This window comes from Myxine glutinosa, unplaced genomic scaffold (assembly GCF_964187855.1).
Source record: "Myxine glutinosa unplaced genomic scaffold, kmMyxGlut1.1 SCAFFOLD_2200, whole genome shotgun sequence".
NCBI classification, from domain to species: Eukaryota; Metazoa; Chordata; class Myxini; order Myxiniformes; family Myxinidae; genus Myxine; species Myxine glutinosa.
The window spans coordinates 48256-72012 of NW_027618295.1; the positions used below are offsets into that span (position 1 = coordinate 48256).

Below are 23757 nucleotides of genomic sequence, written 5' to 3' on the forward strand. Positions count from 1 at the left end.
ACAGACACAAATGGTATGAATCTGTATTACCATAAGTATTAGACGAGTTCTCTATGCCTCCTCCGCCGTCTCTTCTTCTCCTTCCTTTATATTCTCGGTCTCCTATAGCTTTAAATATGCTGTGATGCCGCGCACTAAGGGTGATCGGCGGAAACCAGGAGGGTGGAAGGACACCAGGCACCGCCAAAATCGATCAGCGCTCGATAACTTCTCCGCCGAGCTCCAGGAGAGCTTACCCTCAGGTGAAACATTTTACAAGCAGTAACTGTGACGTAGGACTGTTTGGCTCGTCAAGCTTCCACTAAAACAGCTCGATTCAATCTTAACACTAACAGTTTATCATCATCTGATACATCATTCGAGAACGGAGAAGTGTGTGCGTGAGTATATTTATTTGCCTTCAACTTCTATATGCTCTCCTGAGTCCTGAACGAGTTAAACACCTGTTGTCCTCGAGGTGTGCACGTGGACATTTTAGGAATTCCGGACACTAAAATAAATAAATAAATCGTTTTCTCGGTAGTTAAGGGTGGGGGTAGGACCCCAATTATCTGGAGGTAAATATGAATGGCATAGCACCACACCTGGCGGGAGGGGGTATTACAAGTATTATTAAAATGTGAAAATTCTGTGTGAATTAACTCGTTCTTAATTCTGGGAGATTCGTCCCATCCATAAGGACTGGGTCTGCTCGTCCAAGGCTGAAGGCATGACAATAGTGGGGCAGCCATAGGGATAGGCACAGACATCATTAGCGTGAGCGTGATGTGTATATATATATATATATATACAGGTCGACTCCATATGATCAGTGGATACCAGAGATAACGTTACCGTGTGGCAGGTGGTGCTTATCGCTCCCAGCAAGGTGCAGCAGCAGCTGTATGGGACACCTTGCTGGCGGTTCTCCACTGATGATATGAAGGTCGCATAGTGACTGATATATATTGTTGCGGATATGGGACTTGGCCTCCATATCCGCTTGTAAATATTCCCCTATTTCCCCAATACTCCCCAACTATCCCCAATCCCCCATTCCCTAGTCCCATTGTCTGTAAACAACACTCTGTAGAACCGACCTTCCCCTTCTTCCCCCATTAAATGTCGTGCCCAGGTCCACCGCATCTCACGTAGACAACTTTCGGACCTCTTGCTAGTTATTCTTAGTCTATGTCAGTTAAGGACTCGTTTCCATTAATTCTGACTCTTCGTTGCACCAGAATGTGATTGTATGGCACCAGTAGTGAGTTTAGGACCTCCCCATACCTCCTCCCATCTTCCTCATGAAACAATAACAACAACAACAACTACAACCACAGCGGGGGCGGCGCGGCCGCGGTGCGGGGAGTGTGCGTCCTCACACCGGCTTGGTTAGCCGCCATTGCCATGTGCGCCCACGGGGTTACCACGAAGGGGCTGGCTGTCAGCTCCTCGTCAAGGGCGGAGCCCGGTAACCCCCGCACCCAATAAGAAGCAACGGGCCGATTCCAACTGGGGCGGAGCTAACGAGCCGAGGGCGTGTCACTCCCCGCCGGATATACGCAGCCACTTACCGGACGTGACGTCAGATGCGCCCCGAGCTTGGAGAAAGAACGTCACCTTCCGAGCGCTGAGAGACCTCCCTGCATCTTTCGGACCGTGTGGATCCTGTCCCTGAGCCAAGAGTGCACCTTGTGCTGTCCACCGACTACCTGCCTTTCCTTGCCATCAATCCCCGTGTGAGTCAGTCTTGTCCCGTTTATCTGTCGTCTGTCGGGGCTAAGATAAGACCGTGTTTAAGTGCCCACCTTTCTATGCTGTCTCTCTTGTCTTTGTAATCTAACCTTCCGCAATATTATAACCTCCTCCGGAGGTCTTGAGAACCGTACCCCTGGTGTCGTGTCATTTTAAACCCAGCCGTTGTGTCCTTTCCTCAATTGATTTAGCGTAGCGCGACTCGGCCAAGGTTCGAGTATAATCGGGTAACTTGTGCGAACACGGCGGCCATTCCGCTCGGCCCACCATAACATCAAAGTCGTGTCCGTAACAATATATATATACACACACACATACAACAACGACAGGCATTTTAAGGCCATTTTCCCTGACAGAGCGGGGGTTAGCCTTGCAGGCCCCATGACAATCTTCTCCAATTCTTCTGCATTTATGTTTATGACAATCTTGTTTGGGGCATCGTGGTCTTTTGGATCCTCGAGGTCTTTTGGTCTTGTTGATCCTTGGGGTATTTTGGGTCCTTGGAGTCTTTTAGGTCTTTTGACCAGTGGACACATAGTCGTGTTCAAAGATTGCTCATTAAAACCCCACTCAAATCCCCCATAAAGCGCTCCTCAAACCCTTTAAAACCTACCCTTATGAAGGGGGACAGACACACATATAGATATATTTAAAACCATTAAATGGCTTATCCGACCTAATAACACTATAGCAACGGCATGACATCGCATCCGATGCCAGGTGGCTTCCATGAGCAAGAAGCAGATCCTGAGATTCGGCCTCCTGTTGCGAGATGCCAATGAGGCAGAGGATCCGAGACTCCACAAGATGAGAAGCAGCAGCACCTGCCCACAGGGGAAGCCATATTCCATTGACACTTTGGATGATTACCTTGTACACCGTTGTAAGATGAGTAAGAACTCGGACCTTTTAATTTTTAACTTATTTTGAGGAATGAAGCTCATGGAAGAGCAAGGTAGAATTGCCAGTCGGACAAACATGAAGTTGATGAAAGAAGAGGAACGGGAGGAGGTGAAGAAACACTTACACGAGCAAGTAAGATAGTTCGGTTAGGAAAGGTTCAGGTGGGGTGGGGGTGGGGGTAATAAAGATCATAGGTCATAACTGGGGATGACAAGAGGTGGCAGGGCACTCCTTCCTTATAATAATAATAATACATTTATTTTATATAGCGCTTTTCAAGAAGCCCAAAGGTGCTTTGACAGAGTACAAAAAAACAAGTGCAAAAAGACAGAAAATCAACAGGTAAATAATCAAAGCAAAAGGAAGGAGAAGGAGAAGAGATAGTCAGGGGTTAAATGCTGTGGGTTAAATGTTGAATGCAGTGTTGAACAGGTGGGTCTTGAGTGATGTTTTGAATGTGGTGAGTGAGGAGGAGTCTCTGATGGTGTGAGGTAGTGAGTTCCAGAGGGTGGGAGCAGCGATGGAGAAGGCCCTGTCCCCCCAGGATCTGAATTTGGTCTGCATGGGGGGGGGGGGGGGGGGGCAGGAGGTTGGTACCAGCAGAGCGGAGGTTGCGGGTGGGAGTGTGTCTGGAGAGGAGGTCAGTCAGGTAGGATGGGGCCAGGGCCTTGAAGCCCTGGAAGGTGCGACCATAAATGGGAAAAGTGAGGAATACAAAAGTTGAGGTGAGCAATCAGTTTGGATTTTGGAAGTTTAATCAGGAGGGGGTCACTGGAAGAGCACGTTCATCGTAATCTGAGGAGATTTCGGTGGGCAAGTTTTGAGGTTCGCTTGGAGATATATTGATTGTGGCTCCAGAGGCTGATAACAGAAATTAATTGGGGGATTTGCGAGCCGGTTCTTATGGGGGGAGGAGAGGGTTAGGGGACAGGGCGAGAGAATCCACTCTTGAAATTCCCCTAAAGGATCACCCCACTTCCCAATCTTCCTCCCCCTCCCCCCCCCCCCCCCCTCCTCAAAGAAAGAACTCCACCCTTGCAGCATTATATGAACATTTAAAGAAATTAAACATTCTGCAAAAGATAACTTTATGGGGTAACGGAACTTACCTTTTTCATAGTGGGGAAGGAGAGAGGGGCAAGGGGGGAGGGAGGTTGGTGGGGTTTGAAAAACACCACCACCACCTATTAATTGCTACAGTAAACAACTATTTGCCTCATCTACCTATCTCTACATCTACTCTGTCCATGCAAATGGTTAACAAATGATCTGCCACCAACTATAGCCACTACATTCGCATGATATCAGCAACTTTTTGTGATGAGATACGAAAAAGATTTCCACCCACTCCACTCCATGTTGGTAAATAAAGGGTTAAAGGAGAAAATATACCTTGTGGTCTTTCCCCTTTGTATGGCATGCTAAATGTGAACTCCCATATGTAGTGGTTGCTGCTCAATAAAACCACAGTAGGACCGCGGCTGTTTGGTCTTATTAACTGATGGTTTTATAAACCGAGGCCTGCAGATTCAGCAACAATATATACTGTATATACATTTTAATTTGTCACATTTTTTATATTTCTGCATAGAACAAACCAAACACAGAATGCACAATACAACAACAAACAACAGGCATTTTAAGGCCATTTTCCCTGCAAGAGTGGGGGTTAGCCTTACGGTCCCCATGACAATCTTCTCCATTTTGGAGATCTTCTCCATTCTGCCCTATTTTCTGCATCTCCCCTTGTTAACCCCCTTGCCCGCATTTCTTCTTCGACCATCTTAAGCCAAGTCTTTCTCGGTCTTCCCCGTCCTCTACTTCCTTCTACATTCATTTCCATCACTCTTCTCAACCAGTCACTTTCATCCTTCCTCAACACATGACCAAACCATCTCAAACTGTTTCTCTTCACAGCATCCATCACAGGCTCTATTCCCGTCATCTTTCGCAATTCATCATTTGTCTTCCTCTCTCTCAACGATACTCCACACATCCACCGAACCATTCGCATTTCCACCCTTCGTTGCTGCTCTACGTTCATTACCCATGTCTTGCTCCCATAAATCATAACACTTCTCACACATGCATCATACACCTTTCCCTTCAGCTTCAACAACACTCCCCTCCTCGTCAGCACGCCATTCAGTTCCCGAAACTTCTTCCATGCACATCTCACTTGAGCAACCGTTGCCGAGTCTGATCCACCTTCTCCATTCAGCATGTCTCCTAGGTAACAAAATGTTTTCACACCTTCCAGCTTCATGCCGTCTCCAAGATCCGACTCAACAATTCCTCCATCTGCAGCTCCCTCTGTGCACACCTTACACTTGAATGTAGCTGCCACACTGGTTAATGACCCTCTCAATCCACGACATTTTTGATGAACCCACTCAGCGCACATTGTACATTGAATGGAATTCACTCTGACACCCTTCCTGCACAGAGCACATGGCCACTTCCCAGTTCTTTCCATCTCGCCACATGCTTTACCACTTGACATCACCTTCGTTTTTCCGATATTCACCTTCAGACCTTTTGTCTCCATACATTCCTTCCACTTGTTCATCTTCTCCTTCAGTCCATCCATACTTTCTGCAATCAACACCAGATCATCTGCATACAACAACTCCCACGGTAAACCCTCCTTTACGTTCTGAGCCAGCACCTCCATCACAGCTACAAATAGTAGTGCACTTAGTACTGACCCCTGATGCACTCCCACCTTCACCTCAAACTCACCACTGTTCCCGTCCTTTGTCCTTACAGCTGTGCGCGCTCTTTTGTACATTGCAATCACTACTCTGATCAACCATTCCTCCACTCCTAACTTCCTCAATGTCCATGTCACTACTTCACATGGAACCCTATCGAATGCTTTCTCCAGATCAACAAACCCAAGAAACAACTTCTTCCTCTTCTCCATGTACTTCTCCTGCAACTGCCTCACAATAAAAAGCGCGTCTGTCGTTCCTCTTCCTGGCATAAATCCAAACTGCATTTCGTCAATCTTCACTTTCTTCCTTATCCTCCTCTCCAACACCCTTTCCAATACCTTCATTCCATGCTCCAATAACTTTATCACTCGATACGAGCTACAGTCCAGAGGGTCACCTTTCCCCTTGTATAGAGGGACGAGGGTACTCAGTTCCCAATCCACTGGAATGCGGCCTTCTGAATGCAGAATTCTTCTGAATGCTAGAGTGCAGAATGCACAAAGGGGAATGCATGTACATTATTGTCTGTCTGAACCACGGGCCCTCAAAAGATCCCTGATGTCATCTTGAATTTTTTCAAACCCTTTGATGTTGTCAAATCCATGTCTCTCAACACCGATTTGCAGACAGTGAAGACAAGCTCGCATTTCAGCATTTGAAGGAGTGCCTTTGACTTCCTCATTATCGTTTTCTTCAGTGCTGTCATCATCAGAATCCTAACCTGATGCATTAATATCGTTGATTTCTGACACAAGTCCTTCCAAGACCGCTTCGTCAGCTTCATGCGTCACCAGAATTTCATCGCCAATGGAAACCCAAGCTTGGAACTCTTCTGCAGCCATTCCAGGAGGATCAACATCAGCTGAACACAAAACAAAATCCATATACGCCACATCATTTGTTATGACGCCACATCATTCGTTATGACGTATCTCGTGTGGTGTTATTAACCGATGCTTCCTAACACAGGAACCATCTAGGGATAAATCCGGACCAAGTCAAAGTGGGCATGCACCAAATTGACATACACCTACCTCACCATTCCACCCTCTCCCCTCACTCCAAATCATGACGCAGCCTTACTTTTATCGCCCTGCAAAAGTTTCTGAAGTTGGTGAAGTTGGCGAGTAATGATGCATAAACACGAGATGATTTGAATCACGGTGTACAAGTTTAAATTTGTCTGGGTGGAATAAGTGAGCTTTTTTTCAATGTGACTCGATAAAGCAGTCGCCGTTCATCATGTGATATATTTCTAAACATTTTCCTTTTCAGAGGGAGCATCTGCAGAAGTGGCACCTGCCACCCCCTTAGTGCACATTCCTTTCCCACTAGCCCTGTGGGACCTGAAGCAGTGTGATCGCCGTCGCTGCACTGGACGCAAGCTTCTGTCGAAGGGCTTCGTGCGGAAGTTACAGCTGGGCCAACGCTGGCCAGGGCTTGTGCTGACTCCCATTGCCGCAAACTATGTGACTCCATGTGATCGGTAAGCAGTGCAGGAGCCGAGGCGTGTGGAAGTATGCATGTTGTAAAGCAAGTACAGCCAAGTTAGTACTCACCGTATAAGAGCTAACACACAGAACATATAATAAAGGGAGCGGTACATTAGAGGGAGAGAGAGAGGGAAGCACAACAACAGTTGGGAAGAGTGACATCAGGAGATCTGTGGAAGAGAGAGGGCTGGGGCGGGGTACACGGGATAAACAAGATGGACACCACAAGGACTTTCGGGAAAGAAAACGGAATTTGAAGGAAGTGGGTTTGGGGTGGATTAACAAGGGTAGAAAAGATCAAGATTTCGGATGGGGGAAGATATGAGATGGAGGTGAACAAAAAGATACGAGATGGTGGAAACTGTGCCATCTCTTTGTCAACATGTATCTCTCCTCAGTGATGTTGTAAAGCAGCGTGGTGTGGCCACAATCGACTGCTCTTGGGCACGTGTTGGAGAGTCCCCGATCGCCCGTTTTCGTTGTGGCCATGCCCGGTTACTCCCATTGCTCTTGGCAGCTAACCCAGTGAACTACGGACGGCCATGGCGGCTGTCGTGTGTCGAAGCTTATGCAGCTACATTGTGCATTACTGGTAAGGAGGTGGTTTGTTAAAGTTAGACCGTGTGCTGATGGACAAGACGCCGATTGGCTTTAATCAACCTTCGTGCAGGACCATCAGCATTCAATTTAGAGACGGGATTGTGATAAAAGTGGCAAGGGGGAAGAAGGTGGGGTGGGTTAAAACTGAATGATTTCCTAGTCTACGATTCTGCTATCCTGCCTTGTTTTCACTCCTCTTTCCAGGTTTTGAGAAAGGGGCACTTGAACTATTGCAAAAGTTCAAGTGGGGTAAAGCCTTCCTGGAGCTGAACTACACTCTCCTTAAGGATTATGCAAGTTGTACAGATGAACAGGCTGTGATTGACGTACAACAACGATGGTTGGAAGAGCGGCCACCAAGCCCTACCCATGGTGAGGTAGATTACGTGGTCAGAGAAGACACCCAATTGCTACAAGTTATGAGAACTATGCCATAACATTCAATACTAATTAACTATAATTTGAGAAAGCAACATTCATTCATTTCCTGTGTTTGATCGATGAGAAACACCTGCTCCCTCCCGCAGCAGCCTAGAGGTGATATTGGGGGAGGTGAGGCAAATATGAGGTCTGACAATAAAATTCCAGGATTAAAGCAATGAAAGATTTTATTGTAAAATGTACCAATTATGTTTAGTGTATGTCTTCAAAGTAATGTCCCTGGGAGTCTATACAAACATGCCAACGTCACTGCCATGCTTCAAAGCACCCTTGAAAATCGTCTGAAAGGACATTTAGCTGATTGGTCACCGCTCTCTGGATCTGTTCTGTTGATGCAAAATGAGTTTCTTTCATTGGAGTTCTGGATGTCGGTCAGATCGGATCAACTTTTTCACCCTTTTCACATCTCCGTCCGTTTTTGCAATCGATGGGCCTCCCGGCATCATTGAAGTCAATTCTCTTTTCCTCAAACCTCTTGGCCAACTCAAACTCATGATCTTGACATTGCATCTTCCCTGCACTAGTTTCAGCTTACCGAAAATGTCCATGCCACTTTCGTTAATTTTACCAAAAACTTGATGAGAATTCTCTGTTCTATAAATTTGTCATTCATCTTCAGAACATGATGATTGCAACACTTATAATTTTAACAAAACTGATCGATACAATGGCTAACAGTACTGATGGGAGGATTACCATGCACGTCGAATTATTAAATCCAAGCCACTGCTGCCATCAGTCCTGGAACTTTAGTCAGACTTCATATTTTGTGCTGTGGCTAGTAATCCTTCCTCTCTCCAGCAAGGGTCAGTAAACCACTTGCACTGTGCCACGTGTACAAGTGAAAATCGTAAATCGACACCTCCTTGTACCTATGTTAATCCTGACCCTGTGTACCTATAACCTGACCCTGTGTACCCTCCAGTATGTATGCAAAATTTCCTGAAGATTGTCCAAGCCTTTTTCCCCCCATGATTTTCAGTTGTACACACATACCCACAGAGAATTGCCTTATTTTATAGAGTAGGATTACAAACACCACTAGAGCAGACATGTGGATTTATTGACAATTTTGTTTTGCTTACAGATCCTTTTGACCCAGATTCCCAGGAAGAGTTTGTCAGTCCCAACCAGCCATTTCACCATGTGCTTGACAGGTGATATCTCACACTCATCTTCAAGGCTTTCAAGCCAGTCTGGCTGTAAGCCTATTGTACTTACTGTGGTGGTTATTATTCCAGAAGTCTTATACACATTTAGGAGTTAATATATGGATGTTATGAGCATCAACAATTAATTCAAAGCCTCCACTGTTGTTTTCAAATGCAGCCTCTGGCTGCTGGTTTGCATCATTTCTTTGGAAGCTCGTTTGTGCCTCTGATGCAGTGCCCCAATTACTAGTGAGCTGGTACTCAATTGGCCGACCTCGGAAGGATGACAGGCGGAGTCAACCCCCCCTGGCGTTAATTCAACGATTGACCGGAATTTTAACTCAGGATCCTAGGATCCCAAGCCAGCACCCTAACCGTTAAGCCAACACCAGGCAAAAGCCTCCACAAAAGTTTTTCTATGATTATAACAATGTTGCCCACTATTAACATAGCTTAGTTTGGGTGAGAATAAATCGAGCTTGGGGTTTAGCAATCTTTAATTCACATTGATCAGCATCTTCAAAAACTTTATCACATCAACTCAAAGTAAACTATACATGAGCAACGAATATGAAGTGTTGTAGTGTTTCTCATCATATTTCCTCTAAAGGCCTCTAAAGGTGTTTTTTTTGGTAGTGTTCCTCATCAATCATATTTCCCAATCAAATCGAATTGATGACTCCATTGTCAGGTGTTCCTCATCATTAACGTCAGATGGTCTTCTCTAAGTCTCTACATATCCACAAAGCTAAGCTCACCTTTCGTACTCCAGGATTAACTGTTCGCTTAAAAGAAAATTAATAAAATATCAGTAAAAGTTGCTGCATAAAGAAGGAAAATAGAGCAAAATAGCTCGCATCACTTGATTCAACACAATAGTCGTCAAATAAATCAACTGGAAGTAAGTTCGTTGCTTAATTGTTGAAAAGGACTGAACGAAGATGGAGCAAAATTTACTTTAACAAAAAAAAGAGAAAATATTAAACATTTGCTATACAACAACAACAACATGCATTTTAAGGCCATTTTCCCTGCTAGAGCAGGGGTTAGCCTTGCGGTCCCCATGACAATCTTCTCCATTTTGCCCTATTTTCTGCATCTCTCCTTGTTAACCCCCTTGCCCGCATTTCTTCTTCGACTATCTTTAGCCAATTCTTTCTCGGTCTTCCCCGTCCTCTACTTCCTTCTACATTCATTTCCATCACTCTTCTCAACCAGTCACAAAACTTCTTCCATGCACATCTCACTCTAGCAACTGTTGCCGAGTCTGATCCACCTTCTCCATTCAGCATTTCTCCTAGGTAACAAAATGTTTTCACACCTTCCAGCTTCATGTTGTCTCCAAGATCCAACTCAACATTTCCTCCATCTGCAGCTCCCAGTGTGCACACCTTACACTTGAATGTAGCTGCCACACTGGTTAATGACTCTCTCAAACCACTACATTTTTGATGAACCCACTCAGCGCACATTGTACATTGAATGGAATTCACTCCGACACTATTCCTGCACACAGCACACGGCCACTTCCCAGTTCTTTCCACCTCACCACATGCTTTACCACTTGCCATCACCTTCGTTTTTCCGATATTCACCTTCAGACCTTTTGTCTCCATACATTCCTTCCACTTGTTCATCTTCTCCTTCAGTCCATCCATACTTTCTGCAATCAACACCAGGTCATCTGCATACAACAACTCCCACAGTAAACCCTCCTTTACGTTCTGAGCCAGCACCTCCATCACAGCTACAAATAGTAGTGGACTTAGTACCGACCCCTGATGCACTCCCACCTTCACCTCAAACTCACCACTGTTCCCGTCCTTCGTCCTTACAGCTGTGCGCGCTCTTTTGTACATTGCCATCACTACTCTGGTCAATCATTCCTCCACTTGTAACTTTCTCGATGCCCCTGTCACTACTTCACGTGGAACCCTATCGAATGCTTTCGATATTATTATAATTGTGTTATATTGTTATAATTGTACCATTGCCATTATTATCATAATCATTATGTACCAGTATAATCATTGTCATTATCATTTCAGTAGTATGTAATTAAGACACTTTGTCTGGACAGACAAAAACGCACCCGAATGCAATTACCTTCTCCTCTGGCGACGGTAACTAGAACGACACTTGGTAAAGCACCTACCGCCACCAGGCTGAACAGTTTACATTTTGTAATGCACCGATAGGCCAGATCCAGGCTTTACCCAAAATATAATCAGCATGTTTTTGTCACCTAACCAACTTATCCACCTCATTTTGTCAAAACGCGTCCACAACTTTTTAGCCGCGTCGCAGACGCTGCTCATAGAGTGCACTCTGCTGTTGTTGTTGTTACCACGTCTTCTTCTTCTTGTTGTTGTTCTTGCAGAGAAGACAAAACCTCAAAGCTCCACCCATTCTGGGAACCATAGCTCCACCCATTCTGGGAGAGCCTTCATATAAACAAATATCCACCATTTTATTAACTCGCATAGCTTTGAGGCCTGTTTTGTAGGCCCATGGTGTCTTCCTCACAGTTTTCTTTCAAATCAAATTCGATATATCATTTCATTTTTCACAGTCGCCAACATAGTTTTAGACTCCGTTGAAAAAAAACGGGAAGAAAATGCGATGAAAGTTGCCCTTTATAGAACGAAATGAATTCTCAAAGGCCTGTAACTTCAAGTCCATTGACATATATTTTTTTTAAATCGCGGCATGTTCAGTCATACACCGCCCGAAATAAGAGACGGGAAAATGCCGAGATATATTAAAAATTCGTCCATTTGATGACAATCGTCACGATGAAATATTTAATTTATACGTCGTCACAATAATGTGGAGAGAGTCGCCACATACGGGAAATTGCCGAGATATATATTTTTTTACATCGCGGCATGGTGAGTCATACACCGCCTGAAATAACAGATGGGAAAATGCCGAGATATATTAAAAATTCGTCCATTTGATGACAATCGTCACGATGAAATATTTAATTTATACGTCGTCACAATAATGTGGAGAGAGGAGCATAGCTTCGTTCACGTGTCGCCACACACGGGAAATTGCCGAGATATATATTTTTTTCAATCGCGGCATGGTCAGTCATACACCGCCTGAAATAACAGACGGGAAAATGCCGAGATATATTAAAAATTCGTCGCCACACACGGGAAATTGCCGAGATATATTTTCACTTTGCACAAAAATAACATCAAGTAATCGAATCAATAGGAATGTCCTGTGCTTATAACATCGACGTTATAGGCACAGCTGCATCTAGGCATTGTGTAACATCGACGTGGCTTTTGTTTTAATTAAAACTTTTTGTACATGTTGAAATATCATGCTATATATCATTTTTGGCCCCATCTCTCAATGGTGAAGAATCGCGTAAAAAAAATTTTTTTTAACTCGTATCTGGATCAACATCTCCAAAATCGAATCAATTTGTCCTTGTCACACTCCCAACCTGTTCAGCAAGTTTTGTCCAAATCTGTTTAACTTTGAAATGTCCTACAGACGGACAAATGGGTGAAAGCATAACCTCCATCCACCTTTGGTGGCAGAGGTAACATTTTCATCGATCATTCAAATATGCGTTTAGTTGTCTTGCATGCAAACCCGACCGGAAGTGTGCACGATGACCAGAGCGCGTAAAAAACAACTGTATAGCGCCATCTGTGCTATTCAAGGTATTCGCCGTCGATCTGGCTATTCAAGGTAGCCTCAGTTGACAAACCCAGGACTGAAAGACCCAAAAATCTGTCTAATAGTGTAGCAGCATAGCAAACCTGTTGTGCATTTTGTGATACAAGCACCAAATTTGGCACAAATGTACATTAATATGTTGCGAACATTTTCAGATATTGGGCCACTTGAAATTCTCTCTTTATGTCCGCCATATTGGATTTCAAAATGGCCGCCACTTGAAATCTACATTTGCTATTATCTCTGGACGTAATGCAGCTATTGACTTGATTCTGGTATCTAAATGTATGTTTTTGGGGGCAAGGAATCCAATGGTACCAATTTCAACTTAATATTATCTATCACAGTCTGTTATATAATTTTATTTGGAAATTATCTAGGCAAATATTGGATTCAACACAATACTTTGAAAAGAATGTCTTAGTTCTGTAAATGTCTTAGGTATAATACTGACATGCTACATGGTCTAGTATTTGAGGCTAGGTGTACTGGTATCTGAGGCTAGGTATATACCGGTACTGAAGATACGTGTACATAAACAGTGTCATGTTAACAAGTTCAGCATTGCCACAAGTACATGTATGTTGTTGACTCATCGTCATGTGCAGTCCCCTTCACATACACAGAGGGCTGTGCACTGAAGGGCAGCCTTTTTGCACTTGCAGCGCCTCACACACCCTTTCTTGCATGTGCAAGAAACCAGCTCAATGCAGCTGTGAGCTGCCTCAGTTAGCCTGGTCCAGTAAGGTGTGTACTGTCCTTCTCCAGTCCTTGACCTGATCCAGTGGCTGATCAACGGTGACCACTGGTGTCTGTCCAGGATTCAGGTGTTCCACAGCATTCTTCACGACGTCCATTGAGTGCCGGATCATGGCCACTGTGTGGGCACTCTCCAGGAAGAGTGGAAGCAGCGACGTGGGGCAGATGACTCGAGCATCTGGTGGCTGTCGGCTGGCATGAAATGCAGCCCAAGATGTGTTGTCATTGTCCACTGTACCAGTGTTGTCTTCCAGGACTCGCTTTGCATTGCCTAGCCATTGGTATTCTTCATCAGTCTGCTGTTTGAAGTCTCCTCTGGTCAATGACGCCACTTTAGCAGCTGGGACAGGCGACTTCTTGATGCTGCTAGTGACAGGGGGTACATCAGTGTAGTAGTGCGGCAAGGGGGCGACTGTCTTGGACCGTGCATCCCCAGATCCTCCAACAATGACGATACTCCGATCCACTCCTTCACCAGTGTAAGAAGGATGTTGTATGAGGGAGATAGCGGTACCATGGAAGGAGTCCTTTGATGTTGTTGCACTGGGGTTGTGATCTATGTTGTCTACAGCGGCAGTTGTAAACACTTTGCCACGCATCTTCGGAGGGCAGACCACTCGTTCTCTGTGAAACTGTTGGCAGACACTGTTGCCCATCTGTGCTGAGAGCTGGAGCACTCTATCATAGGAGATGCTCAGGCCAAGGTGTGACAGTCTGTCGACCAATTCCTTCTTGCGTGTATGAGCATGCAGCATCATCCCTATGTATATTGGAAGTGGGGTCTCCTGTGCAACACTGTGCCTGACACTGGTGGATGATGTGGTGCCACGTGTTCGCTTGTGTTTGATGCTGTTGAACTTCAGTATCTGAGTTGTGGCAATTGCTGCAGGGTTAGTGTCTGCCATCTGTTCCTTGATGCTGGGTCCCTCTAGGATCATACTGACTAGGGCAAGCAGCAACGGTGGCACAGATTCTTCTTGACATACTTCAGGGAATCCTGTGAAGGGCTTGGCTTCTCCAAACATGTGACGGCGAACAATCTGTGCAGCATGGGTAAGATGGACTGCATCACTATCACTGTCCAGCTCGCAGGCTTTGGCAAGAGCAGCACCGACATCTTCTTCAAATGCCATCAGGATGTCTCTCCCCTTGGTGTGTGCCCGCATGTCAGGAAACTGAGCCAACAGTCTCTGTTTCAGTCGTGTGGAGTGGACTCTCGTGTCGAGCTGGACTCCTAGCTGTTCCATTCTGGACTGATAGAGCTGGACAAGGTCAGCCAATCTGAATACTGGTGCCGTCTCCTCATCTTGTCTGGTTTCTTCAATGTAGAGGACGAGTTCAGCGAAGACAACTGCCGACATTGCTCGCTCTTGTTTTGTGTCCTGTGATCCTGTTGACTGGGCCTTTCTTGTGCGATTGTAAAGTCCTATCAAGCACCGTGGGTGATACTGGGCGTCCAACGCTATCATGTCCCCACCACTGAGATGGCCCAGCAGTTCTGTATCACCAAGAAGGGTTGCACAGGCACGCACCCGTTTGTCCATTTGGAATGTTGCAGCTTTCCGAAGACTGTCAGCCCCAGCAGGTTGTTCACAGAAGAAACAATTTTCTGGGACCTTCTTCTCTGTACTCGATGAGCGTGAATGTAACCTGGTGCGTTTGCATGCAGCTTGTTCCTCATCGCTCTCACATTCTTTCTTGAGTGCTCTCTTTTGTGCTCTCTGCAGTTTGGTGTTGTTGTACTGGAGCCTGCATGTCTGATGATATTTTGCACCGTGTGCAACCATCGCAGCTTCAATGCCATGACCATCATCGAGTCTTTCCAGGTGAAATGATCCTGGAAGCTCTCCAAGTTCACTGAATTTGACCAAGTTCTCTGCGAGTGAACTGTACCCACTCTCAATGTCTTTTCTCTTTGATTGGTCAGGTTTGGTCAGTGTCTCCGTCTTGTCCTCTTGACATATAAGGCATAACTTCCAGTCAGTTGTGGTGAGGTGCTGTGATGTTGATGGTGAAGTTCGCTCAACATCAGCTAGTCTGAAGCTCTTGGACATGGTGGAACTGTCTTCTGAATCTGCAACGATACAATGATATAATGTTAACATTTTGTTATATATATAATAGAGGGGTTTCCTCCGCCATACTAATGGAGAGGAGGATAATTCCTCTATATCGTAGAGCATTTAGCTTGGCACACTTAGGGAATTAGTTTTGAGAGATTATGCCGGAATTAAATTTTCACCCATACCGGAGGCAAGAAGAGAAATAAAATCACATGAGATTCTTTAGTTAAAAAATATTCCCAAATTTATTGAATATTTACAAAACATTTGAATTCATAAATTCTTACAATATTTACACAGCCAAGATTTAAATATAAATCAGTCTAAACTCTTATTAGGTTGGACAGTACATTTTCCAGACATACCCCGTTCTGTTAATTACAGCCTTCGTGTTAAATTCAGAACATGTCAAAACTGTCAGTGTGGAATACACACTTCACTCAAAATACTACTTTATATAAAACATTTCTAATTTAAAGCCTTAAAGTAAGAATTTCAGATAAACCCCAAAAAAGTAAGACCAGGTTGGCTATTAGACAACCTGCCTCTGTCGTGCCCACCAGACAAGTGGTTTTAGCCAGCACACATGTGTATCAGGTAAGCTTGTGCTGAGTACATCATACCTGAACAACTCAGTGAGGCAGAACACAGCAGTGCACACCAGGGTGACCCCTTCAGTGCATAAACCAATTAACCTGTCCACTGCAGGGCATATAGAAATGAAGTTATTTTCTGCATATAATAATAATATAAGTTCAGTTCTATATAACAATTTCTGTTATCACCACTACCACTACAACTACCACTACTACAAGCTTTGTCTGGAATTTTGTGGACTAACAGACAGACAAACAGACATACAGACAAGCTGGGATCAAAACATTACCTCCTTCCACCATTGAGTGTAGAGGTAAACATCATGGAAATTATATCATGCCCTAGATTTAATTCATGCTTACCCGTGTATTTACTTCACTGGTTCACAAGGTCTTTTGCATACATGTAATTCAGACTCTCGTCTTCATTGCTGACCACACAATGTTGTCTAGCTGAGCCCAGATTGTATGTAATTAACTCATTTATGTGGAGTCACAAGGTGATTTCAACACAGCCACACACAAAGAACACAGTTGATGTGGGTCAACACACATGCAGCCTCTCTACTCTTTTATTTGGGTCAGGGCTGTGATTAAAGACATGTAGTGGAGTCATGTTTGTAAACATTGTTAAAGACATGCTACAGTGCATTGTTAAGGAAACAAGACAGATGGAAGCCTATACAAGAAATTTCTGTACTCTAGAAACACAAAAGATGGCTTAAAGGGTCTAGGAAAAGGGGATTATGCATGTTTGGTATTTATTGACAATATGAATGTAATGTTACATAAAATATGCATATGAAAAACACAAATGAATGGGTCACTTTGTTTCCTAATGGGATATGAATTTATATTTTAGACTGCCAGTATATATGAGCTTGTCTGAGTTGTTACTAGTGATTTAGTATAGTTTTTTATTTTATTTATATTTACAGAACTAAGACATTCTTTTCAAAGTATTGTGTTGAATCCAATATTTGCCTAGATAATTTCCAAATAAAATTATATAACAGACTGTGATAGATAATATTAAGTTGAAATTGGTACCATTGGATTCCTTGCCCCCAAAAACATACATTTAGATACCAGAATCAAGTCAATAGCTGCATTACGTCCAGAGATAATAGCAAATGTAGATTTCAAGTGGCGGCCATTTTGAAATCCAATATGGCGGACATAAAGAGAGAATTTCAAGTGGCCCAATATCTGAAAATGTTCGCAACATATTAATGTACATTTGTGCCAAATTTGGTGCTTGTATCACAAAATGCACAATTCTTTTGAATATTTGGGCTAAGCCGCCCCACTATAACAAGTATGTGCAATACTTGAAGATAATATCCTTAAGGAACAGAAAGAATACAAGTGTTGAATTGACAACAGAACTTGCAGAAGGCTCAGATGTTGTGCATCCATTAACAGCACGAAGGTGACTTAAAATCAGGACGTAAAGGATGTGTTCAAGTATGGAAACCTCTTTCGGAAGTGGAACTAAAAGGGAAAGTGGAACAAGACTAAAAAGGCCAACAATTAAGCATGGAGAATGTTGAATTCCAGTTTGGGGGTGATATCCTCAAGTGGTGTTGGAAAATTGCTGAAAGTTGAGGGGAAAAAGATTACAGCAAGGTACAAACAAATTTTAATGAACCATGCAAAAGTTATTTGTAAAAGAAAGAGGATGCCTGAATCCTTCACCATATGGAATGGCCCCTCAAAGCACAGATCTCAATATAATTTAAGTTGTATGGGACTATTAATTTGGACAAAGAGTAAAAGAATCCCAGCAGTTGCGATGATCTCTGGAAGGTCTTGGATGAAGCATGGAACACCATTCCACAAGTTTGACAAAATTTTGTCTTCAGAAGTATTTCAATAGTTTTGAAAGAAAAGGGTGGATATACTCACGACGAGTTTATATCAATATATATTGTGTATAAATTCAGTTATTTGAATCAGATTTTGTTTTTCTCAAGGTATATTTGCATTGAACAAGGTTTATTTTTATTTTTTGCAAAGGAGTATTGTGACATGTTTTTTCTGGGACCCTGCAATGCTTGTGTAAATAAGATGATACTCTCGGTCTCCCGCTTTTTGGGTGGTATGACGAATAGATCTGTGCAACATGCAAGGTAAATCTTGAACGGATTTTGAAATATTGTGTCCACACGCCAAGGTACTGAGACAAAATTCAGCCATAACCCCCCCCCTCATCAGATGGGTGGGAGACAACAGGACAATCAGCTAGTCCTTTCAACTGTGCCTGAGGGACTTGCAGCTTTCATGCAAAATTAATTTTAGGTCATCTCATCTCAATGCTCGGAGAGATGAACTTGTAAAATGGATTGTGATGACCGGATGTCTGTCCGTACGTCCGTTAACTTTTTGCTACTCCATCACCTGGCTGATTGTTCTGAAACGTGATGCATGAATACAAGACAGTAGCCTGCACAATAGATTGGGCTTCAATTTTTCGAGTTTCGATCATGAGGGCTCCCAGGGAGGGGAGATTACACCCCAAACTCTTCAATACCCCTTATTTGCCAACCGATTGCTCTGAAACCCGATGGTCCACAGGATCGCTCAGTTAATTTTTTCGACTTCGGACCAGGAAACCCCAAATCGTTTTTTTTTTTTGGTTTTTTTTGTATACAGAATCGAGGCTCGTGAAAGAGCTAACATTTATCACACAAACAAATCAAACAAACAAACAAACAAAGTATATAAAAAGGGGAGCAGAAGACAAGATGGGGAGAGAAGGGGAAGCACATAAACACAACATTTGAGAGCAGGGACATCGGGAATGTGTGGGGGGGAGAGGAGGCATGGGAAGGGGGGGTGGGGGGGGGGGTGGGAGAAGTATAAAACACAAGGACACCAAGGACTTCCAGGACAGAAGTTGGTATTTCAAAAAAGTGGATTTGGGGTGAAATTAGCGGGGGTAGAAAAGATCAAGGTTTTGGATGGGGGAAGATAAGAGATGGGGGTGAACAGCTGTTTTGAAGATCTGGAGGGGGGAGTGGGATTGAAGAGAGTGAGGGAGTTTGTTCCAGAGGTGGGAGAAAAGAGGAATGAAGGAGTGAAGGTGAGCAGAGAGTCTTGATTTTGGCAGTTTAACCATAAGAAGGTTGCAGGCAGATCTTGTGCGACCTGTAGGAATATTTGGGGGACAGAGCCCAGAGAGAGCTGGACGAGCAAGGCCGGAGAGGAGTCAGTAAAAGACAGAAAGACCACCAACCTGCCTGCGGTGAGTAAGTGAAAGGCCCTCGGAGGTAGCTTCATCGCGGGAGATTCCAATGATTCTGAACGCTTTGGTTTCAACAGCGTGAAGACGAGCTCGGTGTGAGGCAGGAGCACCAGCCCAGAGGGGGGAACAGTATTCCATTGAGCTGCGGATGAAAGCCTTATATGTGGTGAGGAGCTCAGGTGTGCCAAGGAAGGACTTCGCACGACGGAGGATGCCCAGTCGGCGACTGGCTTTGGAGGCCAGATTTGAAATGTGGTTTTCCCACGAAAGATCATGGCAGATAGTGAGACCCAAAAGCTTGAGTGACAGAACTTCTTGGAGAGGATTATTCAGAAAGTGGATGGGAGGGTTGTCAAATCGGTCTTTTCGGAGAGACATTGTAAGAGTGTGAGATTTGTCAGGATTGAAAGACATGTTCCACTTGTTTGCCCAGTCTGTGATTTTGTCCAGGTCTGCAGAGAGTGAGGAGGCTGCAGACTGCCGATCTGAGGGATGAGGAATGGAGCGGCAGAGAGTGGACTCATCAGCAAAGAGATAGAGGATTTTCAAGAGAATCGGAGAGATCATTGATGAAGACCAGAAAAAGCACAGAAGACCAGAAAGAGCACAGGGCCCAGAACACTGCCTTGGGGAACTCCAGCCTGAACAGGAAGAGATGAGGAGAGAAACCCATTCAGGGCCACACGTTGACTACGACTAGAGAGTAAGTCCGCCAGCCATGCGTGGAGATTTCCATGGATACCAAAGGAGGAGAGTTTGGTGAGCAGAGCGGGGTGCCAGACCGTATCGAAGGCACGTGATATGTCAAGGGAGACAGCTCTAATTTCCTGTTTGGCATTGAGGACCTCCATCCATTGTTGAGACAGCAGAAGCAGCATGTCCAGAGTAGAGTGACCTGGTCTGAAACCAAATTGATGATCAGAGATCAAGCCATTGGAGAAGAGGAAAGATTTCATATCCGAAGCAATGATGGATTCCATGACTTTGCTGATAATTGGGAGGTTGATTGGTCTGTAATTGCTAGGATCTGTTTTTGCACCTTTTTGTGTAAAGCGGTGATATTGGCTGATTTCCAAGCAGATGGCAGATGACCTTGAGCAAAGGAGAGGGTGAAGAGAACAGAGAGAGGGAGTGAAAGAGCGGAAGAACAGGATTTTAGGACCCGTGGGCTGATGCCGTCGGGTCCAGTTGCAGAATCAGAGTCGAGGGTTGACAGAAACTTTTCCACCTTGTCAGGAGGAAAGGACACAGAGTCCAGGAGCAGCTGGGTACAACTGGGTACGGTGGGTACAGAGAGGGATGGGTTTGGGACACAAGATTTAGAGGCAAACACAGAGTTGAGGCATTCAGCTTTTTCACGTGCGGAGTCAGCTGTGTAGCCATTTGAGGTAAGGGAGGGGATGGAGGGGGAACAAACACCAGAAACAAATTTGACCACATGCCACCAGGATTTGGAAGAGGGAGACAGATAAGAGAGTTCGGTCTTGAGAACGGAGAGATATTGTTTCCTGGCTCTCCTGAGGGTGGAGACACTTGTTTCGGGCTTTGTGAAAGGAAATGAGATTTCCTTCCGTTGGATTTGCTTTCCAGGAGACGAAGGCAAGTTGTTTCTGGGCAACAGCCTCAACACAAGATTCCGTGTACCATGGACGGGAGGAAGGGTATGACAACTGAAGACGAGATGGGATAAATCTGTACATGAGAGAGAGCAATTTACTTTGGAAAAATTCCCAGGATGAGTTGATGTCAGAGGCGGTAGAGATGGGAGACCAGTCCAGAAGATTGATGGCTGCTTGAAGACCGTGCCAGTTGGCCTGAGTGAAATGCCAGACTCGTCGACGCTGAGGAGGCTCCCTGAGAATGGTCAGAGAGATGTCCACTTTAACAAGCACATGATCAGATGAGCCGATTGGAGCAGAAGAAGAGCAGCAGACATTTTCAGGGAAGTTAGTCAACCAAGTCCAGAAGAGAAGATGCTCCGTTGACTGAGATCCGGGTCGGGAAATTGACAGATTGTGTCAGTCCCAGTGAGTCGCAGAAGTCCTTTGCTGAGGAGCCATGGCTGGTGAGAGAGGTACCCACACCCAGCCAACTGTCATGGTGACAATTGAAATCACCACAAATGAGGAAGAGAGAGTTTGGATGAGTAGATAGAAGTTGGTCCATATTATCAGACAGGGAGATGTAGATGGAGTCATAACTGTTTGGTGGACGGTACAACACACATATGAACAAGAGGTGGGAGCGAAGGGGAAGCCATAGCCAGAGGTATTCCTGGGGGTGAGGTGGAGAGAGGGCAGTGCAGGGCGAGTGAGAAAGAGAGTTTTTGATAAAGATAGCAACTCCACCTCCAGGACGAGGCTCAGGTCTATCATACCGGAGGAGGGAGTAACCCGGGAGATACTAAGGAATCAGAGACATCATGAAGGAGGAAAGTTTCTGTTAAGCAGATCACGTCTGGTTTGTCAGAAGCAACCTGTATGGAGAGATCAGTTAAGTTTGAACGAAGGCCCCTGATGTTTGAGGTCCATACCGTTAATGAAGAGGGGGAGCATCGGATACAGAACAGGGGGGGGGGGGGGGTGAGGAGGGGGGGGGTGAGGAGGGAGGGGTAGGGTAAGATGTGGAAGAGGAGGAAGAGGTAGGGAGAGCTGTTGAAGGTGTGTCAGATTTCAGAATAGCTCGGAGAAAGGGAAGGATGGGGCGGACAAAAGGTTTGATGCTGATTGAGAGGTGTTATTTGAGGAGGGGGAAAAGCAAGGCAGAAGGTTGGGGGAGATGGAAGTGAGAGTTGGAAGGGGGAAGAAGCGGGGAGGACACTTTGAGGAGGAGGGGTGAGAGGGGGGAAATGGAGAATAAATGAGGGTGGGGAGATTTGAAGGGGAGGGGCGAGGGGGAGAGTTTGAGGGGAGGAGTTAGGGGGGAGTTTAGGAGGGAAGGGACAAGGGGAGGGATTTGAAAGGGATGGGAGATTTGGAGGGGAGGGGTGAGGGGGGTCTCGGAGGGGAGGGGAAGGGTGTGGGGGGAGTTTAGGAGGGAAGGGGCAAGGGGGGAGATTTGAAAGGGATGGGTGATGGGGAGGATTTGGAGGGGAGGGGGAAGATTTGAAAGGGATGGGTGATGGGGAAGATTTGGAGGGGAGGGGGGATGGGGAAGATTTGGAGGGGAGGGGTGAGATTGTATTTTGGAAAGTGTACGATTAATGGGAAACGAACATTTATTGCAAAATGAGTTTCTTGTGACCGAGTCAAAAATACGTTTAAGGATGCTGGAGGGGGGGAGGGGGGGGGGGGGTGGAGTGCAGGAGAGTTTAGGGAATGTATGAAAGAGGAACTGTCAGAGATGGAATTTTTTTTTTGGAATGAATAGATTTGGTGAGCAAGTCGAAAGCAACCTTTTGAAGAAGAAGAAGAAAAAGGTGTTATAATACATGACAGAATACAGTACTTCAGGGGAAAGTTTAAACATTTTAAAGTTTAACAGTGAAAACTATGGGGAAATGGGGGTGAAACTCGTGGTCGAAGAACGAACGAACGAATAAGAACAACGAATAAGAACAGAGAAGGAAATTTTTTTTTTTTTTTTTTTTTTTTTTTTTGAGTTGAGATTTTAAACAAGGACGTATGGGGTGAAAAGACTGGGAAAAACAGAGAACGAAAGTAGTTGGAGCACAATCGACGGACCGCTGAGAGAAAAACAAAGCCTCAAAGTAGGACATGGTACAAGGCCTCAAAAGACACGACACGAATTAACACGATTTTCTATACAGGTATGAAAGATTAACACCGAGAATTTTCCTGGGGACCCACTGTAGGTACACACACCATAAAATAAATAGTTTTGACGAAAATACAAATGGGAACAATTACTTAACTTCGATAGCGTGGAGAGCGTGGACAGCTTCGAAAAAACGGAACCTCGCCGGCAAGACCAGAAGCGGAAGTTTTAATCTACAACCTCATGAGATAGCCGACAGCCCACATGGGGCTATTATGTAACGTACAAATATGACTTCTGCTGGTTACCGTGCACCATCACCATTGTGCCTTCCTCCAAAAAGAGGAAGTGATCACTCCAAATTGTTTTTACCGACGCAGACCTTCGCTATCATTTTATTGCTGAACACCCAGCCATTGCATTCCTGTTGAGGACATTTTTGCCAAAATGGATTCTACAATGGTAACAGGGAAATGTATCAGCTATTAGAAGCTAAAATGAGGACTGCCTGAGACAAGCTGCAGTATTATAAGCACCTGGTTTGGACTTCAGACATGTATTCCTATATCTAGGTGCCGGAATCTTACCTTTAACATCACTAGCTCTGATGTTGCTGTTGGATAAGATTTTTGTT

At 44.8% G+C, this 23757-nt stretch overlaps 1 protein-coding gene across 2 annotated transcripts in view; it reads left to right on the plus strand.

Moving 5' to 3' along the window:
- The window catches only part of TSR3 (TSR3 ribosome maturation factor), a 24462-nt gene continuing 705 nt past the window's right edge, over positions 1–23757 (plus strand). For both annotated transcript variants that reach the window (XM_068127263.2, XM_068127264.2), the window contains exons 1-5: positions 1–242; positions 6630–6840; positions 7246–7439; positions 7652–7819; positions 8976–9045. In XM_068127263.2, coding sequence (XP_067983364.2) covers positions 125–242; positions 6630–6840; positions 7246–7439; positions 7652–7819; positions 8976–9045 — 761 coding nt within the window. In that variant the 5' untranslated portion in view covers positions 1–124. The remainder of the gene's footprint in view (positions 243–6629; positions 6841–7245; positions 7440–7651; positions 7820–8975; positions 9046–23757) is intronic.